At 40.8% G+C, this 17079-nt stretch overlaps 1 protein-coding gene across 1 annotated transcript in view; it reads right to left on the reverse strand.

The window, feature by feature from the left end:
* Positions 1-16561, reverse strand: part of gsap (gamma-secretase activating protein) — a 29512-nt gene extending 12951 nt beyond the window's left edge. The window contains exons 1-24 of the mRNA XM_056368137.1: positions 16113-16561; positions 15050-15120; positions 14070-14126; positions 13872-13941; positions 13546-13593; positions 13324-13412; positions 12758-12827; positions 12604-12653; positions 12210-12320; positions 12022-12078; positions 11850-11896; positions 11443-11528; positions 10701-10778; positions 10526-10612; positions 10150-10242; positions 9772-9934; positions 9221-9311; positions 7744-7813; positions 6904-6983; positions 6669-6749; positions 6192-6299; positions 5844-5899; positions 3965-3996; positions 1929-1990 (exon numbers count right to left, since the gene is read on the reverse strand). Coding sequence (XP_056224112.1) covers positions 1929-1990; positions 3965-3996; positions 5844-5899; positions 6192-6299; positions 6669-6749; positions 6904-6983; positions 7744-7813; positions 9221-9311; positions 9772-9934; positions 10150-10242; positions 10526-10612; positions 10701-10778; positions 11443-11528; positions 11850-11896; positions 12022-12078; positions 12210-12320; positions 12604-12653; positions 12758-12827; positions 13324-13412; positions 13546-13593; positions 13872-13941; positions 14070-14126; positions 15050-15120; positions 16113-16200 — 1845 coding nt within the window. The 5' untranslated portion in view covers positions 16201-16561. The remainder of the gene's footprint in view (positions 1-1928; positions 1991-3964; positions 3997-5843; positions 5900-6191; positions 6300-6668; positions 6750-6903; positions 6984-7743; positions 7814-9220; positions 9312-9771; positions 9935-10149; positions 10243-10525; positions 10613-10700; positions 10779-11442; positions 11529-11849; positions 11897-12021; positions 12079-12209; positions 12321-12603; positions 12654-12757; positions 12828-13323; positions 13413-13545; positions 13594-13871; positions 13942-14069; positions 14127-15049; positions 15121-16112) is intronic.
* Positions 16562-17079: the final 518 nt, after the last annotated feature.

The raw sequence follows: 17079 nt of genomic DNA on the forward strand, positions 1-17079 counted from the left end.
GTCAAATTGAGTTCACCTCGACTTTTCCCACGACTACAATGTCCCAAAAATTGATTTAACCATGGAGGGGAGGGGAGGGGAAGGAGGAGAGGAGAGGAGAGCAGAGGTTGACCGAATGACTACATATCCTTCTGGGAGAAGAAGCGGGATGAGGAGGAAAAAGAAAGAAGGAAGGAAGTGAGCAGAGCAAAGGAGTGAAATGAAAGAAACAGAAATACAGGAAGGGGTAAAATAAAGATGGACAAAGTGATGGAGGGAATAGAGAGAGAAAGACAGGGGGAGAGGGTCCGTCTAAGAATAGCTGAGAGACTCCGGCATTTCCACTGAACTCCATTAAATTGCAGCTATCTGCTCTTTAAAAACTGTGCTGAGCACAGGGAAAACTAGGGGATATGAAATTGTCCATCAAACAGCACACAGTTAAAAAAAAAAAAAGCAGGACAGGGACCTTAAGATGCCCTTTTTTTTCCTTTTTTTTTTTAAAGTGTCGACTCCTCTGAAGCGTAACAGGAACTTCACCTTAAAAGATGACTATGGAGGGAAATAATCGGCTGTCAGCGTTTCACAGTGGATCTTTAGTGGTCTGTATATCAGCCCACGATAAAGGAAGAATCCACCTCCACGAGCGCCCACACCGTCATACATCAACGATATGCGGTACTCAGATGCAGTTTACAATGAAGTATTGTACTGTGCAGCCACTTCCTCTTTACTCTGCCCCATCCACTTCTACTACAGTAGTGACAGTGGAGAGAAAATACACACATGGTGCAGTGTAGACAATTATTCAAACTGGAGAAAAAAAAAAAAAAAGAAAAGAAAAAAGAAGAAAGGACATCAAAGTAGACACCGTATCTCAAAAGCTTACTGATCAACAATCCAGGTTATGGCTGACGTGTTTGATTGTTTCCTATTCTGCTCCTGCTCTTTGATTTTGAGTGTCAGGATGTTAACTAGGATCTTTTTGGAGCGCTGAAGGACTTTCTGCTTTTGAAACATCCGCGTGTTGTGTCATGACTGACTCTGACTGATCCTTTAGCTGAATGATTCATTTGGCTGACAGCATTTTACAAGTGATGCTTTTCAAGGCTTTCAAGAGGATCCAAGTTCAAACTAAAATCCTTCCGAAATCTTCTGGGTGAGATGTAACGTGCTAATTAGTCAGCTTTAGAGGGAGCGGTAGGCAGATTTTGTTGCCTCTGGACAGAGCCAGGCTAGCTGTTTCCCCTTGTTTCCAGTCTCTATGCTAAGCTAAGATACCCGGCTGATGGCTCCAGCTATATTCTACATTTACCATACAGACAAATATAGGGATTTGCTCCCATTCAGCCACAGGAGCCTTTGCGAGGTAAGGCTCTGATGATGGGTGATAATACTGCAATGATTTAACTCAAAGCTACGATACATCCAGCTTAACACTGGATAGTATGAAAATGCCAAAAAAAATCAAATACAGTCTGTAAAGGCAGTAAAACAACTGTCTTGAGTTGTTGTGACCGATCTCATACATAGATACATGAGCCCTCGCTCAAAGTCGGCGTTTCAGCTCAGTCTCGAAGGTGTTGGACGGGGTTGAGGTCAGGGCTCAGTACGGGCCAGTCAAGTTCCTCAGCACCAAACTGGGAAAAACCATTTCTTTATGGACCCCACTTTGTGCATAAGGTCACTGTCATGAAAGCACTCTGCACAAAATCTGGCCCCAAAGTTGGAAGCACGCTTGTCTAAAATGTCACTGCACGCTGTAGCATGAGAACTTCCCCGAAGAAACAAAGGGGTCAAGCCCAGACCATCAAAAAAAAAAAAAAAATTCTTCTGAGCACAGTGTGTGTGTGTGTGTGTGTGGTGTGTGTGTGTGTGTGTGTGTGTGTGTGTATGTGTGAATGTATTGAAGCCAATGACAGGTTTCAACTTTCAACACTCTCTCTCACCAGGCCTATGAGCACCCTCTGTTGATGATCCTCCTCCTGGAAAAGTGGCACCAGCTTCTTATCTAGAGAGAGAGAGAGAGAGAGAGAGAGAGAGAGAGAGAGAGAGAGAGAGAGAGAGAGAGAGAGAGAGAGAGAGAGCACATGAAAGAGACGTATGACGAAAAACCTCCTCCTCTATGCTGCATCTATTCTAAACTGAAGACCACAGGTAGCCTCAGGTGTGTGAGCGCAGTAGCAACGTTCAACAGTCATTCAAATCGGTACAACTGGAAGAAACACTCCGACTTGTTTATGACTTTAATAAAAAGCTGAATCTAAGATATTAATAGATTCTTCTGGGGGTGTATTTTCATTTTAAAAATACATTCCAAGGCTTGGGGGTTTTGACACTGTGATCCTCCTCTGTGTGTGTGTGTGCGTGTGCGTGTGCGTGAGTGAGTGAGAGTGTGTATGCACGTTGCAGTTGTTTTATGTCAGTAACACAAAAGTGGACGGCGCTGCAGCTTGGCTACTTTTAGATGAATTATTACACACTCGCATACACACACACACACACACACACACACACACACACACACACACACACACACACACACACACACACACACACCATCTTTTGATGACTTTTTCACCCATGCAAGAGGCTGGCTTTTTGATGTTACTCTGTAATACGTTACAGATATAAATAGCGCTCGCAGGGAACGGCTAACTGACAGGCTGCGCTGCCAGATTTCGCTGTATGCCTGTTAGCGGTTCAAAGTTATCAACTGTTTTAAATTTACATATTTTAGACATTTAGCTGATGGTCTTATACAGAGCGGGCAGGTTCAGTGTCTTGGACTTCACAGCAACAGGGAGCGCGGCTGCTCGTCCACAAGCTCTTCACATGCAACCGCAGTGCTGAATTAGTAATCTATAATCAGAAAATAATCAATTACGATTGATAATTATTATTATTTTAGTAAATATAAAATATTTTTCATTTCCAGCCACTCAAACATGAGGATTTTTTGCTGCTTTTCTCCGTTATTTTGAACGGGATCTTTGCAGCGATGGTCAGACATAAAACATCACTTTGGGCTCTTGGAAATTGTATTTTTGTTTGTGTTTTTCACTTTGTTTTGACACTTCATAGACCACATATTTAATGAATAATAAATGTTAAAAAATGTTTAGAAAATAATCTTAAGCTTCAGGCCTAAACCAAATCTCCAGACTTGATGAGAGGATGATGGAGGATTCAGCATCTTCAATCCAAAAAATAGCGGGTTTAAAATGACCCTTCTATCTCTAATACATGTGATACAAGTACGTATGACACATAGCCACAGGCATCTTCTGACATGAGTGCTATCATCTGTGTGCAAGGGTTGGTGCAGGGGGAGGTGATTTAAATGCAGTGAGCTAGTGTTTGAAAAAGGGAATCTGAGGGAGGTTTTGGGTGTATGAGATCATCCGTGTGCATTAGCTGAGGTAAGGGAGGGTCCCGTGTTGTGGCTGACACGAAACAGCTGCAACAGAGTCATGAGAGGGACACGGACATAAAAAGTGGGAGTGAGAGGGGAAGGAAGTACCTAACTCCCCGCTGTTATATAAGAGTAGCATTCTTCACCTCTCTTCTATTTTTTTTATTGTCCTTTTTTCTTTTTTTTTCATATTCCCCCCTCCTCCTCTTCTTCCAACTCCTCCTCCTCCCTCTCCCTCCCTCCCCTCTCCCTCACTTCTTTCTCAGCCTCGCCTTCCAAGATAAATTAGTGTGGTGGTTCGGTTCAGCTGAATTCTCCAGTGGGCATGAAGAATGCGACCTCAGAAGAACACACAAATGTACAAACCCAAACACCTTCACACACAGTTTTGAGTTCAATTATATACCAGGGTTTTGTTATTTATGACACTCACACTCCTTGTGTCTGTGTGTGCGTACCTGTGTGTGTGTGTGTGTGTGTGTGTGTGTGTGTGTGTGTGTTTGTGTCTTGCATCTATGGATTTATGTTTGTCTATGGATGTGCATGTTCAGTGTGCTTATGCCGTCTTACCGAGACACCAGGTGTCCACCATTGATAGAACTCTACAAAATAAGAAGAAAAGCTTTGTGTGAAAACAATCCCTCAAGCCTGCATTATAATAAGAGTCTTACTTTTTATGCAGTAAGTCGAGGCGGTATAATGCTACACTGCTGCGGTCGGCAGCAGAAATATATCAAAACTATAAAAGCATAAAAGTTCGTAAGCAGGTGCTGGAGTTTGGCCTGGAGGAGAAGAAGCTAATTATGAACTGAAAAGCTGCTGGTTTGATACCTGGCATGAACCGGACAGAGTTGTTTCTAATTCACAGCGGGCTCACATCAGTGATGGATACAGGTCTTCGTCAAGTCTCTTTATCATAAACTGCTGAGGGGCTGTAGTTATAATCTCATTTTTTAAGGTGTTTTAATTCAAAGTGGATATTTTACAGCCAAAGAGTGACGAGGTAACCAGCTACAAAAGGGTTCACGCAGGATATTCACGCCAATAAAAGGGGTAGGCACTGGGTTCTGTTTATTTTTAAAGTTTTTGGAAGTTTGAAGAGATGTTGGAAAAAAAAGATAAAGAAAAAGTGAAAGTGGGAGACAGTCCATTTCAAAGAGAGAGAGATTTTTCTCCGCCTGCTCACTTCTTTTATCTTCTTTTTAGTCAGTTTTTTATCGAGTTGCTAACATCAACTTTGGTTAAAGAAAATGAACATGCGCCACCAACAATCCTCTTCTGTACTTATCAAGGCTCCCAACGCATCATGACAATTATAGAATGAATTATATTGAGGTTCAAGACAGGACAAGTTGTTTTTAGAGAAATCAGGGAGTTTTTTTTTTAAAATATCGACCCAAAAGTACTTTTAAACTTGCTTCACATCTTTATTGTATTAGATTATGTTTTATTCTTCAACTAACTGATTATACTTCAGACCCTATCTCAGAAAATTAATCATTTAAACATATTTTTGGGTGTGGATCCACTCCAGCCTAGTTAAAATATAACACCGGTGATATTCTACATATTAAAAGACCAAATCCAACAACGAACTGATCCATATAACGAGTATCGTCCGTGCAATCAAAGCCTGATATAGATTATTCCTCTCTGAGGTGAACCACCCTGACGTGTTATGATGAACTCGGTCATTGTAGTTTATTTTGACTCAGTCCCACAAACACTGTCATGTTGTTGTAAATACTGAGCAGAGCAGCAAACTGAAAACACAGTCCCTAACAAAAGCTTTTTCCTGTATGAGTGAAGTTTGCTAAAAACTACAGTGCCCAGCTGCTTTTAGTAAATAATTCAGTCGTGGTAAAAAATGAAATGACATACTTGAGAAACCTTTTTTAAAGTTTTAAATCTTCAGTAGAGAACCGATTGGCTTAGAGCTGAGGCTGGAGAAGTCGGAAAGTGGTGACAGGCAGCGTAAAGCATTGTTTGTTTTGGTAAGAAAATATACAATAATTCCAGCTATGTCCTTTAAAGATGGGTAAAGCTCAATGTGCTTCACTGTCACTTTTAACTACTGCTGTTTTAGGAACCAGTGTTATTTGCGAGGATGAAGTTGTGCAGCAGTTCTGCAGCTTAAGTCGGTCTAACAGTCTTCAAATTTTACATGTTGCCAGACCTGATTTTGACGACTAAATATAAGCTTATATTTTTAAAAACTAGAGCACCATGCTAATCTATGTCAACCTTCAAAAAGTTTGAACCTGTGGTCTTGCAGGCTTTTCCAGGTTTAAAATTATGACATTAAAAATGACATACTTTGCTCTAATGAGCAAAGTATGTCATTTTTCCAAACAGAAGACAGTGCAGAGGCGCAGTCATGCCTTCCCTCTCTCCAGTTTCAGGACTGAGGTACTTTTCTTAACAAAGCTCCAGTGGGAGGCAGACCTACTTCTTTGTGTTCTCCTCCAGGTGATTCATGTAGCTGGATGGTCTCGTCTCGGACCTCTGAAACAAGCAACACTATCAGGGGAAGGGCTGAAAATATGTTCCAGCTGTTTGACAAAAACCCTCAGGTATGCCAACGAGAACACACACAGACAGTCACACACACATTTGAACGTCTCTCAATCGACTCCTAACATAGAAATGATGATTGCTTTTGATTTGTGCCAATGAATATACATAAGGGGTTTTCGTTGGACAAGCAGAAAACACACACACACACACACACACACACACACACACAGACACACAGACGCACACACACACACACAGAAAAGAAAAAAAACAGACTCACCAGTTTATTCCACTCGGCCTGTATCTGTGAAGTTCTGTATCTGGGGTTGGGAACAGCGTCCAGATATTTTGTCCTCTCTGTGTTCCACTGCAGCTCTGTCCAGAAACCCTAGAGACACACACACACAGACACACATACATACACACACACACACACGACTCAAATAAACAACACCAACAAAGTGACAAAGCAAGGACGTTGCTGCAAACATTTGGGACATCTGAATAGAACACAAGCAGACTGAGCGTGTATAAAGTCACACTGTTTTACATATAAATGCCCTTTTTAATGTCTGAATGCAGTCGGCTACAGTCATTTCCAGACATTGTATCACCTAGGGCATGTATGACATGTTATGTAACGTACGCATTGTCTCGATTTAATCACCAGTCTGAAGTTTTGTACTGTTCAACTGTAACTGACAAGCACTTTCAGTGTAAGACATGTGTTTTTAAAAATTGAAGAACATGTTTTTACCTTCCCTTTTAGCACAGACTCAGTATGCAGCTCGGTTGTACACAACACACTCGGGATGGCCGAGAGACACACTGGTACCTCCTAGAACACAGAAAGGCATACTAAAGTGTGTGTGTGTGTGTGTGTGTGTGTGTGTGTGTGTGTGTGCAAGTGTGTTGGCTTGACATACTCAGAGTTGCCCGTTTATTTTCTATGCATATGCAAATATACATATATAAGTGTGTGTGTGTGGTACCTTCTTGTCGAATACAGAGGAGTAAGGCAGGACTTTATCCAGGCTGAGAGACTTCTCGTAGCTTATCCTGTACAAAGAGGCTGTGTGTGTGAGAAACAGACAGACGGTCAGAGAGAGGTCTCTGCTTTCAGACACACTTATGTTGCATTTTTTATTTAAATATGGTCTCAAGACGAATGAGGCGCTTCAGCCCACGTCCCACCATTATCACTATGATATATAAGGCAGCACAGGTTGCAGATGTATCATTAATTAGGTCAACATTATCGTCTTCATATACTCTACACCATCACCCGAATTAATATGACCTCCGTATCTGAAGAGCAAGTTAAAGTTGTTATTGCAGCACCAATAAAATGCTAATTTATGCAGCAAGGTGTCTTGACATCTAATGTGATCATCTACTCTCTGGGTAATGACTGTTGTTTCCAAATATGAAATTAATATCATGTACTGTTCTTGAGTTATTTTCTTTAACAGAATGCCAGACGGACGTGCTGGGGCATACAAATGTGTTGTTGCGTGTCTGCTAGGACTTAACCATATTTGCACTGTTTTCTGTGCAGGTCTCCAAGGTCTCAAAATAACCAAGTCTATTTTTCGAACTCTTTAGGCCTTGCGTGGGATGCCTGGCACTAGTCTGCAAGAACAAATTTAAGAGCCAAACAGAGTTGATGAAAGAATTCTGCTTTGTGCAGACAAAGATGTAAGTAGTCTCTTGTAACCACAAAGAGGAGAGGACATAAAAAGGCAAGAAAGGAAAGCTGGACTCCTGAAAAGGAAGTCGAAGTGATACTCAGGAGATTTGTGTCCCCTTCAGCTGCTTCGGCTGCCACCGACCTAGAATGAACTCCTGGATCTGATCAAAGGATTCGAAGGCGTTCACGTTGTCACACAGCCATTCAATAATCTAGTGGCATGATGGAAACACACAGGAGACAGGTGTCACAGAGGTGGGAGCTCGGCATTAGGCTACAGCTGTACTGCATGCTCATTAGTACATTTACATATAAAGTGAACAATCTACCACAGTCTACAGTTTATCTTCCACTCTTTAAAAGGAAAGTTTCACATTTTAGAGAAATGTTTGCTTTTTTAACTGAGCGTTAGATGAGAAGATGGATAAGATCGCATGGCTGTAGACTGATATCTTATTTGGTAATACTAATAACAGTTCTCGCTCCTGATAAGGATTTTTTTTTTTTTTTGGATGATGTAGCTTTGATGGTGTACTATTTACATTACAGAAATATGAAAAAATGACTGATGTCCTCAATGATAGACCCTGCAAATCTTGGAGCCACACTGCATCAGAGTGAAAACTCATTTTCTGCTGCCCATTTCCTATGCTGTTTGAAGATATATGACTTCGCCACGAGTCTCTTTGAGTCCAGAGACATTAAACATAACAATAACCATTACAAGGACAGGAACAAGAGAGAAGTAAAATAAGGAGTGGAAGGACTTAGTTTGCACAGTATTCTCTTAAAGTTAAAGTGAACAAAGAGAGAAATGTTAACAAGCAATCCCCTTCAGTAAAGCAGCTACTTTTTGTGCTGCTGGCCCCATTAACGGAGTCTACAAAGAATACTAAAGTTATGTGTGGTGTCCAATTTCCCAGTGCTAGCTGCACTAATGAAGCCGGTGACTCATTTAACCTCTACAGAAAGAATTTATTACAATCTATCAGAGCAGCAGGAACATCTTAATTTAGGTGAACTGCTAATAGAGTCTGAGTCATCGTCAGCACTGTGCCCAAACAAAATATCTGTCCCTTTCTTTCTGTCTTTGTTTGACTCTGTTGGATCTTTGTCCACTTGTCTTCTCTATGCTCTTGTTGTATTTCATCCCTCTTTGTTTTTTCTTTCCCTCTCTGTCTTCTTCTCTCCATCTGCTCTCTTCCAACTCAAGGTTGACACCTACTGAATTTACACAGAAGTGCAGAGAAGCTACCATCCTTACCATCCATGTATTTGCTCTGGGCTGTACATCGATTTTCTTTGAGTAAAAGCACCTGACACTGACATGATTTCCTACTGTTTTGCTTCTTTATCCTGCCATCTTTTCTGTCTCAAGCTCTTTCTTTAAATCCGGATAACTGCTGAAGTTTATGTTTGTAGGAAATAATGATAATGTGTTGTATGAAAAATACAAAAACACAAGTTGTGTATGTCCTGTGGGCCAAGGGGATGTGTTATGTCTTCATTTGGGTAAATTTGGATGCTCAGATTTGACAAGAACTTTACCGTTTCAGTAAATTTGCTTTAAATGTCAATGAATTTGTCCTCAAAACTCCTTTCCTCCCACCCATCTGTACCTTCAGCTCCAAGCTTGGGTCCTTTCCCATGTAAACCAGAAGGCAGTGGAGGGCGGCCAGGCGCTGAGGGTCGGCCTTATTGCTGGGACACCTTGGACGGAGGTGATGTACAACAAATTTACCTTTATTCAGCATAAGCATATACAAACACAGAGGCACCGAGGCAGATGCAGAGGCAGACAGCCAACAGTCAGGGACTGTATGGTGATTTATCTGCTGTTTAAAAAAAAAAGTGAATTAAAGCTGAAAAATGAATCAACTGAATAACAAATGTCCAAGAAAAAAAAAAACAGAGCAACGAGCCACTGCTGCATCTCTACTGAGCACGATGGTTCGATCCAAATTGTGTGCTGGCAAAGATTCAAGTTAAAGCTACATTTATTTTCAGACAGGTTCAGCAGGTGTACACACACAAATAACCTTCATCTGTCTGCTTCCTGCCTACCTATATTCTCCTATGCTCTTCTCTGGGTGTATAAATACCACCCGATAATACCCACAAATGTATATAGGTCTTTCATTTCCACCAAAAGCTTATGAATCACGCTCACCTATAAGATGAGCGCAGTATCTGCAGCAGGTAGGCGGGGCTCAGCTCAGCAGTGTGGATCTTCCCACTGGCCAGGTCCAGCAGACTACCACAAGACTCTTCCTCTGCGTGCAGCACTGTGACGTTAGCGGACTGACACTGCAGGCCCAAGTCCACATCGTGACCTTAGGGTTGTTGAGACAGACAGAGAATAGGACCAACTGGAACAATATGAGGACCACCTTCTGTTTCTAACATCAAATACCAGTGAAAGCTCCATGTTTGTCCAGGTGCAGATCAAGTACATGTGCTGTAGCTAAGAAAAAAGGTAATGATACAAACTGTCACACAGCCGTCACTCATCTTTAAACATGATTTGTCCAAAAAAACCTTGTCGTACCAGAGAGAAAGAGGGAGTGACAGGGCATCTCCTGCTGCCTGGTGTTGATACAGTGGAGGAAATAACCCTTCAGATACACCAGGATGTAGTAACCTACATAGAAAAATAACATAACATCGCTGTCAGGGTGTGTGTTGTGTTCGTATGCTGTACGCACACTGGACATTTATTAGGTTGCATGAGGATACACACACTTATTTGTATTTGCGCGTCAGTGTTTCTGTTTCTGCATGTTTGCCAGTCAAGCTTACAAACTCACACACACACACACACACACACACACACACACACTTGGTTGAATTGATGAACATAATGATGTGTGTGTGTGTGTGTGTGTGTGTGTGTGACTGTATTACATTTGTGTGTGTACACTGACCTATGGGGATGAAGAGTGGATGGAGCTGTGCAGCTTTGTGCTGCGACTGTTCGCTGCCCAGAGACACTCTGAATGTTTTGCTGCAGTCTGCAGAAAGCGAGAAATTAGTCGCCTCAAGATAAAAAAAAACTTCAATCTTTCTTTTAACTAGAAGACAGTTAGAAAGCATACACACCTTTGTGAACTAAAACCACGGTGTATATTAGTTCCTGACTGTCTTTCCGAGGCTGGCTGTAGCACACACACATGCTTCCTAAAAACAAACCACAGAGACAGAGCAGTTGTGGATCACAAAGTAGGTGCCATTATTACAACATCACAAACATCCATGACTATATAATGATAATCAATGTGAGATTAAATGGGCTATGTTCTGTTTTGAATCCATTCATATCTAACGTTAAACTTGCCTCAATCACTGAGAGGACAGGTTTTGTTTTTGATTCAAATTCAATCAAGATTTCAATCAATAATTATTCTACAAAATCCGCTCACCCCTTTTGTGGGGTTCCACTTTTAACCTGGTGATAATATAGAGTCAGCCATTTTAATTTTAAAATCTTATATGTTACAAAATTTACCTTGATGTTCATTCGTGTTCACATTCAATGAAAAGTGTAAATTACAAAGTGCCTCGATTTTCTGATCTCTGCTGGTGGATCTCCAAGTGGGTGTTGCATTGTGTTATATTGTATGATTATGTTTCATCACTGTGCGGTAAAGACGTTAATATAGTTTTTGACTTGTTACAGGGACTTACGTTCTTGTTTTCACAAAGAGAAATAAACACACATAAACATATTAGTTATAATAATTCATGTAACTGGAATAAGACACCTGAGTGAGAGAGCATATGTGTGAAAGCACATTAATCATACACGAATTAGTGTGTGTCTGTATGTGTATGGAAGTGTTACCTATTCTGTTTGTGAACACTTTCATCCGAACGAGTTCCTGTTCTGGTCTCCCCATGTGATAATGGTCGAAGCCCAGGTTTACAAACCTGTTGGCCACACACACACACACACACACAGACACACAGACACACACACACACACACACACACACACACACACACACACACAAACACACACACACACAAACACAAATCCCAGTTAGTGAATTTTAGTTAAAGATATACATACATAAATAAAGACAAAACAAAAAACTAATTACTTGCACAGCACAGTTAGTACACAGGGATTATTTTTTGTCTCTTTAATTGCAAGTAATCTTTAGTAACATACAAAGGAATGCAGAATATAGAATCAAATGCCAGCTGAGAAGACATATGTCTAATACTGTGGTGTAGTAGTTGCCTTACTTGACCGTATGGAAAGGATTAGCAGGCAACTCTAACGGGAGCTCCATCTGTTGGACAGCAACGTAAAGCAAGAGAACAGCAGGTTATTATCAAGTGAAAAGACAAATAACAATGGCAGCATGTGCACAAAAACCGGCAATTTATTAAACTATAAGACATAGAGTTGACTTACCACAGTTTCACAGTTACGACTGGGGTAAAACTGAACACAACGCAGCAGGAACTTGTCCTGTGAAAGACACCTAATTGTTTGTGAGGTCATCTTGCAGCTTGTTCAGTGTGTCAACTGATGTGTGACGTAGCCGTCCCCGTATGAATGAATGTACGTATGTTATTCACGGCCACGTGTGATTGTGTTACCTTGTGTGTAAGACAGTAGAGACGTTGTGTGTGTCCGTCCCACTGGATCCAACTTAAATCCTCTGCTATCCTCTCTACAGTTTTGGGCAAACGCTCGGGATTCGCCATCACCTGGTTCACACAAACGCATATTCATATTCAGCATATTCTGAATTCTTAATGCACAGCTACCCCCGGGGGGGTAAGAGACACTATAGTTTATTGCCTGAGAATGGGGTCGAAACAATATATTCTTTGCACAGGGTTATGTAAATACATTCCAACTGTTTAACTTATTAATTGCTGGATATGTTGATCCTCGGAAAGAATTTATACCTTTAAAAAAATATTCTCCATGCAACTTTTATCAAAAAGAAAAGAGCGGGCAATGTGGCGAATGTAGAGTACAACTTACCACTCTATAACCCTCGTGTTTGTTCAGGAGAACATGGTACAGATCCACATCTGAAACACACAGAAGGATAATTACGTCTGACTACAACTAATATATGTCCAGTGTAATTTTTCTCCATAGAACCGAGGGATTATTTTCTCTGTTTTGGACTCACATCCGTCTTCGGTCAGCAGGAGTAGGTGGCTCTCCAGCACTGATCTCCTGTCAGTTTCTTGGTGGAGGAACTAAAGAAACCCACAGGCAAACATCAGTCAGCGTGTGAATGAGCGGTTTATGACACTTACCAGACAGAGACATCAGTTTGCTGGTTTTTATATTCCAATACAGTCCTCAAACATTCTCGGCATGTCTGTAGATGTGTGGTTTGGCAACACGGTGGGCAACAAATAGTGAGGAATGCATGCATTATAGCAACAGTAGCTTAATTACACAGTCATTTATAATGTTCCTCTGTTGATGAGGTGACATAATTTAGAAAGAGAAATAAAAAGTGATTAAGAGAAAGTGATAGAAAAGCGACTACACGCCAGTGCACTTTCAGCAAGCTTGATAACATAAATAGTCTGTGGCACTTCTACACTGTAAGCTCCAATTCTCCAAAACTGCAACGTCAGCTCCTGGCTGCGGTAAAACCTGCTCGAAAGTAGCCAAGACAACACACACACACACATACACATACACACACACACACACACACACACACACACACACACTCTCTACCTGCACTTTGACCCTGCAGTCAACTGCCTTGAGGACTTTAGTGTTGTTGATGGGATGGATCTCAATCAGGAGAGTCAGGCACTTGGATACTACAAAGATCAGACACAATTACAGCCAAGATTGAAAATGTCATATATGGATTCAAGGCACTTTAAGGAAGCTGAAAAAGGTTAATGCCATAGCTGGTAAATGAAATTGGGAGTAAGAGATCTTGAGTGTTACTTGGTCTGAGGCGCTCTTCTCCTCTGGTATTTTGTGCCAAGCTGACAGCTGAGAGGGAAAAAGCAAAGGTTAGGTGTGACGTGACGTTAATATTACACATATTTTCCACATAGACGACACTGGTTTACATTAGACTTAATTTTTCTTCACAATGGTTTGGCACCACTGCAGTCAATAATCTGCACCCAAACTGGTCTTATTCTTGTGGCGCCCTATGTTGCAAGATAATAATGTTGCAGGAATTCTTGATTTTGGGCCAAGAACGCAGAATTGTTAATAATGTCTACTGCTGGTTAATTCATTGTCTGAACATTACAGAGGCTCACCCAACAACGTCTCCTCCTTGTTCAGGGAACAGCTGCTGACACACACCTGCTTGTCAAATGAGTACAGGAGCTGTTGCGGAGAACACAAACGCAGCCGCATGGGGATGAGTGCACAAAGATACAGCTGCACAGACAAAAGCAAAACCTGCACCAGCACTGAAGGGAAAGAAACATGTGACACACACACACTCATAATACCTTGTTCTGTTTGGTGTTGGAGTCGTATTTCCCAATCCTGGTGGTCGCTGTTGCTCCCTGTCAGAATAGAGTAGTTCCTCCTGTTAGGTCATGTGTCATTAAATCAATCAAAGTACGGAGATGGATAATCATAACCTGATCTGACCTATAGACCCACTTTCCCACCGGTGTCTTCCACCACAGTGACATGTGTGGAACGTCATGCTTGACCTCTTCATTACCCCGGCTGACCTCGCTGCTTATCCTGACTAGACCCGCCTCACTTCAAACCAGCAGTTTGACACATTTTTTGCTCAGAAGATTTTAAATAAAAGTCTTCTTTGAAACCCAAGGCACAGCCAGGCATGCATTAAATTGTAAACCTTGCACTAGAAAAAGAGATTATTTTCTGTTTGCAGGCTGCACACTGTCTTTAACCTCCTAAACCCACAGAGTCTTTGGCGGCTCTATCATTAAAAATGTATGTTGTGCAGAGAAGCACGGTTCAACACACAGAACTTTATTTTAAATTCTAGTAAGGATCCCAAGCTTTCCAAAAATACCAAATATGTCAAGCAGAACTGCAGAGAAATCTGGAGGAAAGAATATAGAATTTTTCATTTGATGGTGTCCATTTGAAGAGGAATGGCATCTGGATTTGAATATTTCACTTCAGAGCACATATAACATGTAAGACACAGTAATTCTACAGAAAAATGTGGGAGCTTTAGGTTTATAACAGAGTGTCACTTTCACAGCATGTTACACTAAGTCTATCCAAGTTCAAAGGACATTATTATGGTGAAATAAATGTGATTATTTTTGTGCAGTGTGCAACTTTCATATAAACAGTAAAATGAAGTGAAGCTGAAATGCAGCTTGTAACACAACTAAATTGGAATGAGCACCAGATTAATATGGATTAAGATAATCACGCTCACTTAATGAGCATACCCAGTATAAGAAACACATAATATGCAGTGCCTCCTCTATGGACTTACCTTCCAGGAGTAAAGGATGCCCCCATCTCTCTCAATGTTCAGGATACGAGTGTCCACTGCGCCAGAGTATTCTGCAGACACAACATCATTATTATGGACCCACAGAGTCTGAACAACAGTGTGGCCTGACAAGAAAGTTTTTAGTATCCCTGCCACCATTCACACTGAAGATACTAATGATGCTGAATGAGTATATAATATGTTTCCATTGTATAATAAGTTGTTGTTTCATGCAAAAAAAAAAGTGCCCAGATGTGTAGGTGAATAATTTGGCAAGAATATACTGGTTAATGTTGTAGGATATAACGGGATGTCTGTTGTCTGCATAAAAACCATGTGTGTCTGTGTACTAAACATGGAGTTTACAGAAAAAAAGTGTTGTATGGTGTTAATGTAAACTTTTGAATGTTTAGAAGCTGTATGATTTTTCTCATACAGCAAAGTCTTGCTGCGATACTGGATCCTCCAAAAATAAGCAGTCTTTCTTCAAGTCTGAAAAAAATGTACAGTGTAAATGAAATCTGAATGCCTATTAAATCATGTTTTATTCTCTCAGATGCTGAGATAATGTCTTCATTCAGGAAACTGTTATTACATTATTGTTTAATTTGCTTCATGTTTAGGAGGTTCATGTAGGTATGCAAACTGCTTACTAGTGAATGTTTGACTAATGCGTTTTAATACGGTGTTTAGAGAAATGTGAAGAGTGAACAGCGCCATCTAGTGCTCAACACGTAAACACCTGTAAATCGTTTAAAAGTTAGGAGTTTTCTGTTTTTGAAGCCAAAGCTAGAGAAATCTCCACGCTACAGTTTAGCCGGAACATTTTCTTTCCAATAATTCATGTTGAATTTAGACCTCAAATGTAGACAAACACGTATAACACAGGTACACTCACTCTGAATTCAGCAACAACAGTGAAATAGACTTGACTTAAACCTGACACTTTTAGCTAGCACTGTTAGCCCCCTATCAGTCAAAGCTGTTCAATAATACCCGTTAAAGGAAGGAAACTGTTAAGTCGCTGATAAAGCAGGCGACCGCGGACACCTGAACATCTCACCTTTAACCCTGCAGACCGACGCCTCCTTCCTGAGGATATCAGACTCCACATCTCTGTGTAAGTCAAACTTTTGCTTTAACTTCAGCATGTGCACAAGTCAGTCTGCTCCTTGGTTTTCAGCGCAAAATCCCTTCTTTGAAAAGACTCCGAAGTGTGTCCATAAGAAGAGGCAGCACCTTTCATTTAGTGTCTGCTCAGGCTAGGCATCATGTGACCGAAAGTCTTTACGTGTTTGCTTTGGGCACATGCATAAAATGAAAGCAGTACAGCACATAAGTACGTTCCCACATTAACTACTCACTTCTCCCTCTTGACTTCAGAAACTTGTTTTTATTGACATGCGGAAATGTAACGTTGAACCCCAAAGTTAGCTCCTCCCTCCACAGGGATCACACAGCCCTGGAAAATCGTTGTTATAGGCCGAGGGAAGCATCAGTCCAGCGGCTTGGAATCTCTCACCGCCCCGCTTAATGATTTCACCATCCAGACCTCAGTCAGGCAGTTCACAATGGAGTGTCATTGCGCTGGAGTACAGTGTTCCTTCATTTACTGAATTGCAAATCAATTTAATAGTTTTTAATTATTTATTTACAGTGAATGGTGTAAACTTAAGATGTATGAAAAGTGTTTGGCAGGTCAAGTACATGGTTTGCGATGGTGTTGAATGTTTTTACTACATCAGTTTCCTTCCAAAAAGAGCCCATTAAAGACTGTGCATGTCATGACACTTGTATTCCCTCCAAGAAAAAGATGATAATGAAGGCTTCTTCTTCTCACTTATTTTAATTACAGTAATGAAGATAAAAAGCTAATAATATACTATACTCTTCTGATCCAGACAGGCCTGCATCTGTTGAGCTCCAACAATAACATTTTGTATTAAACCACACAAATATTACAGTATATATATAATAATACAACATCCCAAATGTAGCAATTAAACAAGAAAAAAATTAGTTAAAAGAAA

Source organism: Seriola aureovittata, chromosome 22, assembly GCF_021018895.1.
Source record: "Seriola aureovittata isolate HTS-2021-v1 ecotype China chromosome 22, ASM2101889v1, whole genome shotgun sequence".
NCBI classification, from domain to species: Eukaryota; Metazoa; Chordata; class Actinopteri; order Carangiformes; family Carangidae; genus Seriola; species Seriola aureovittata.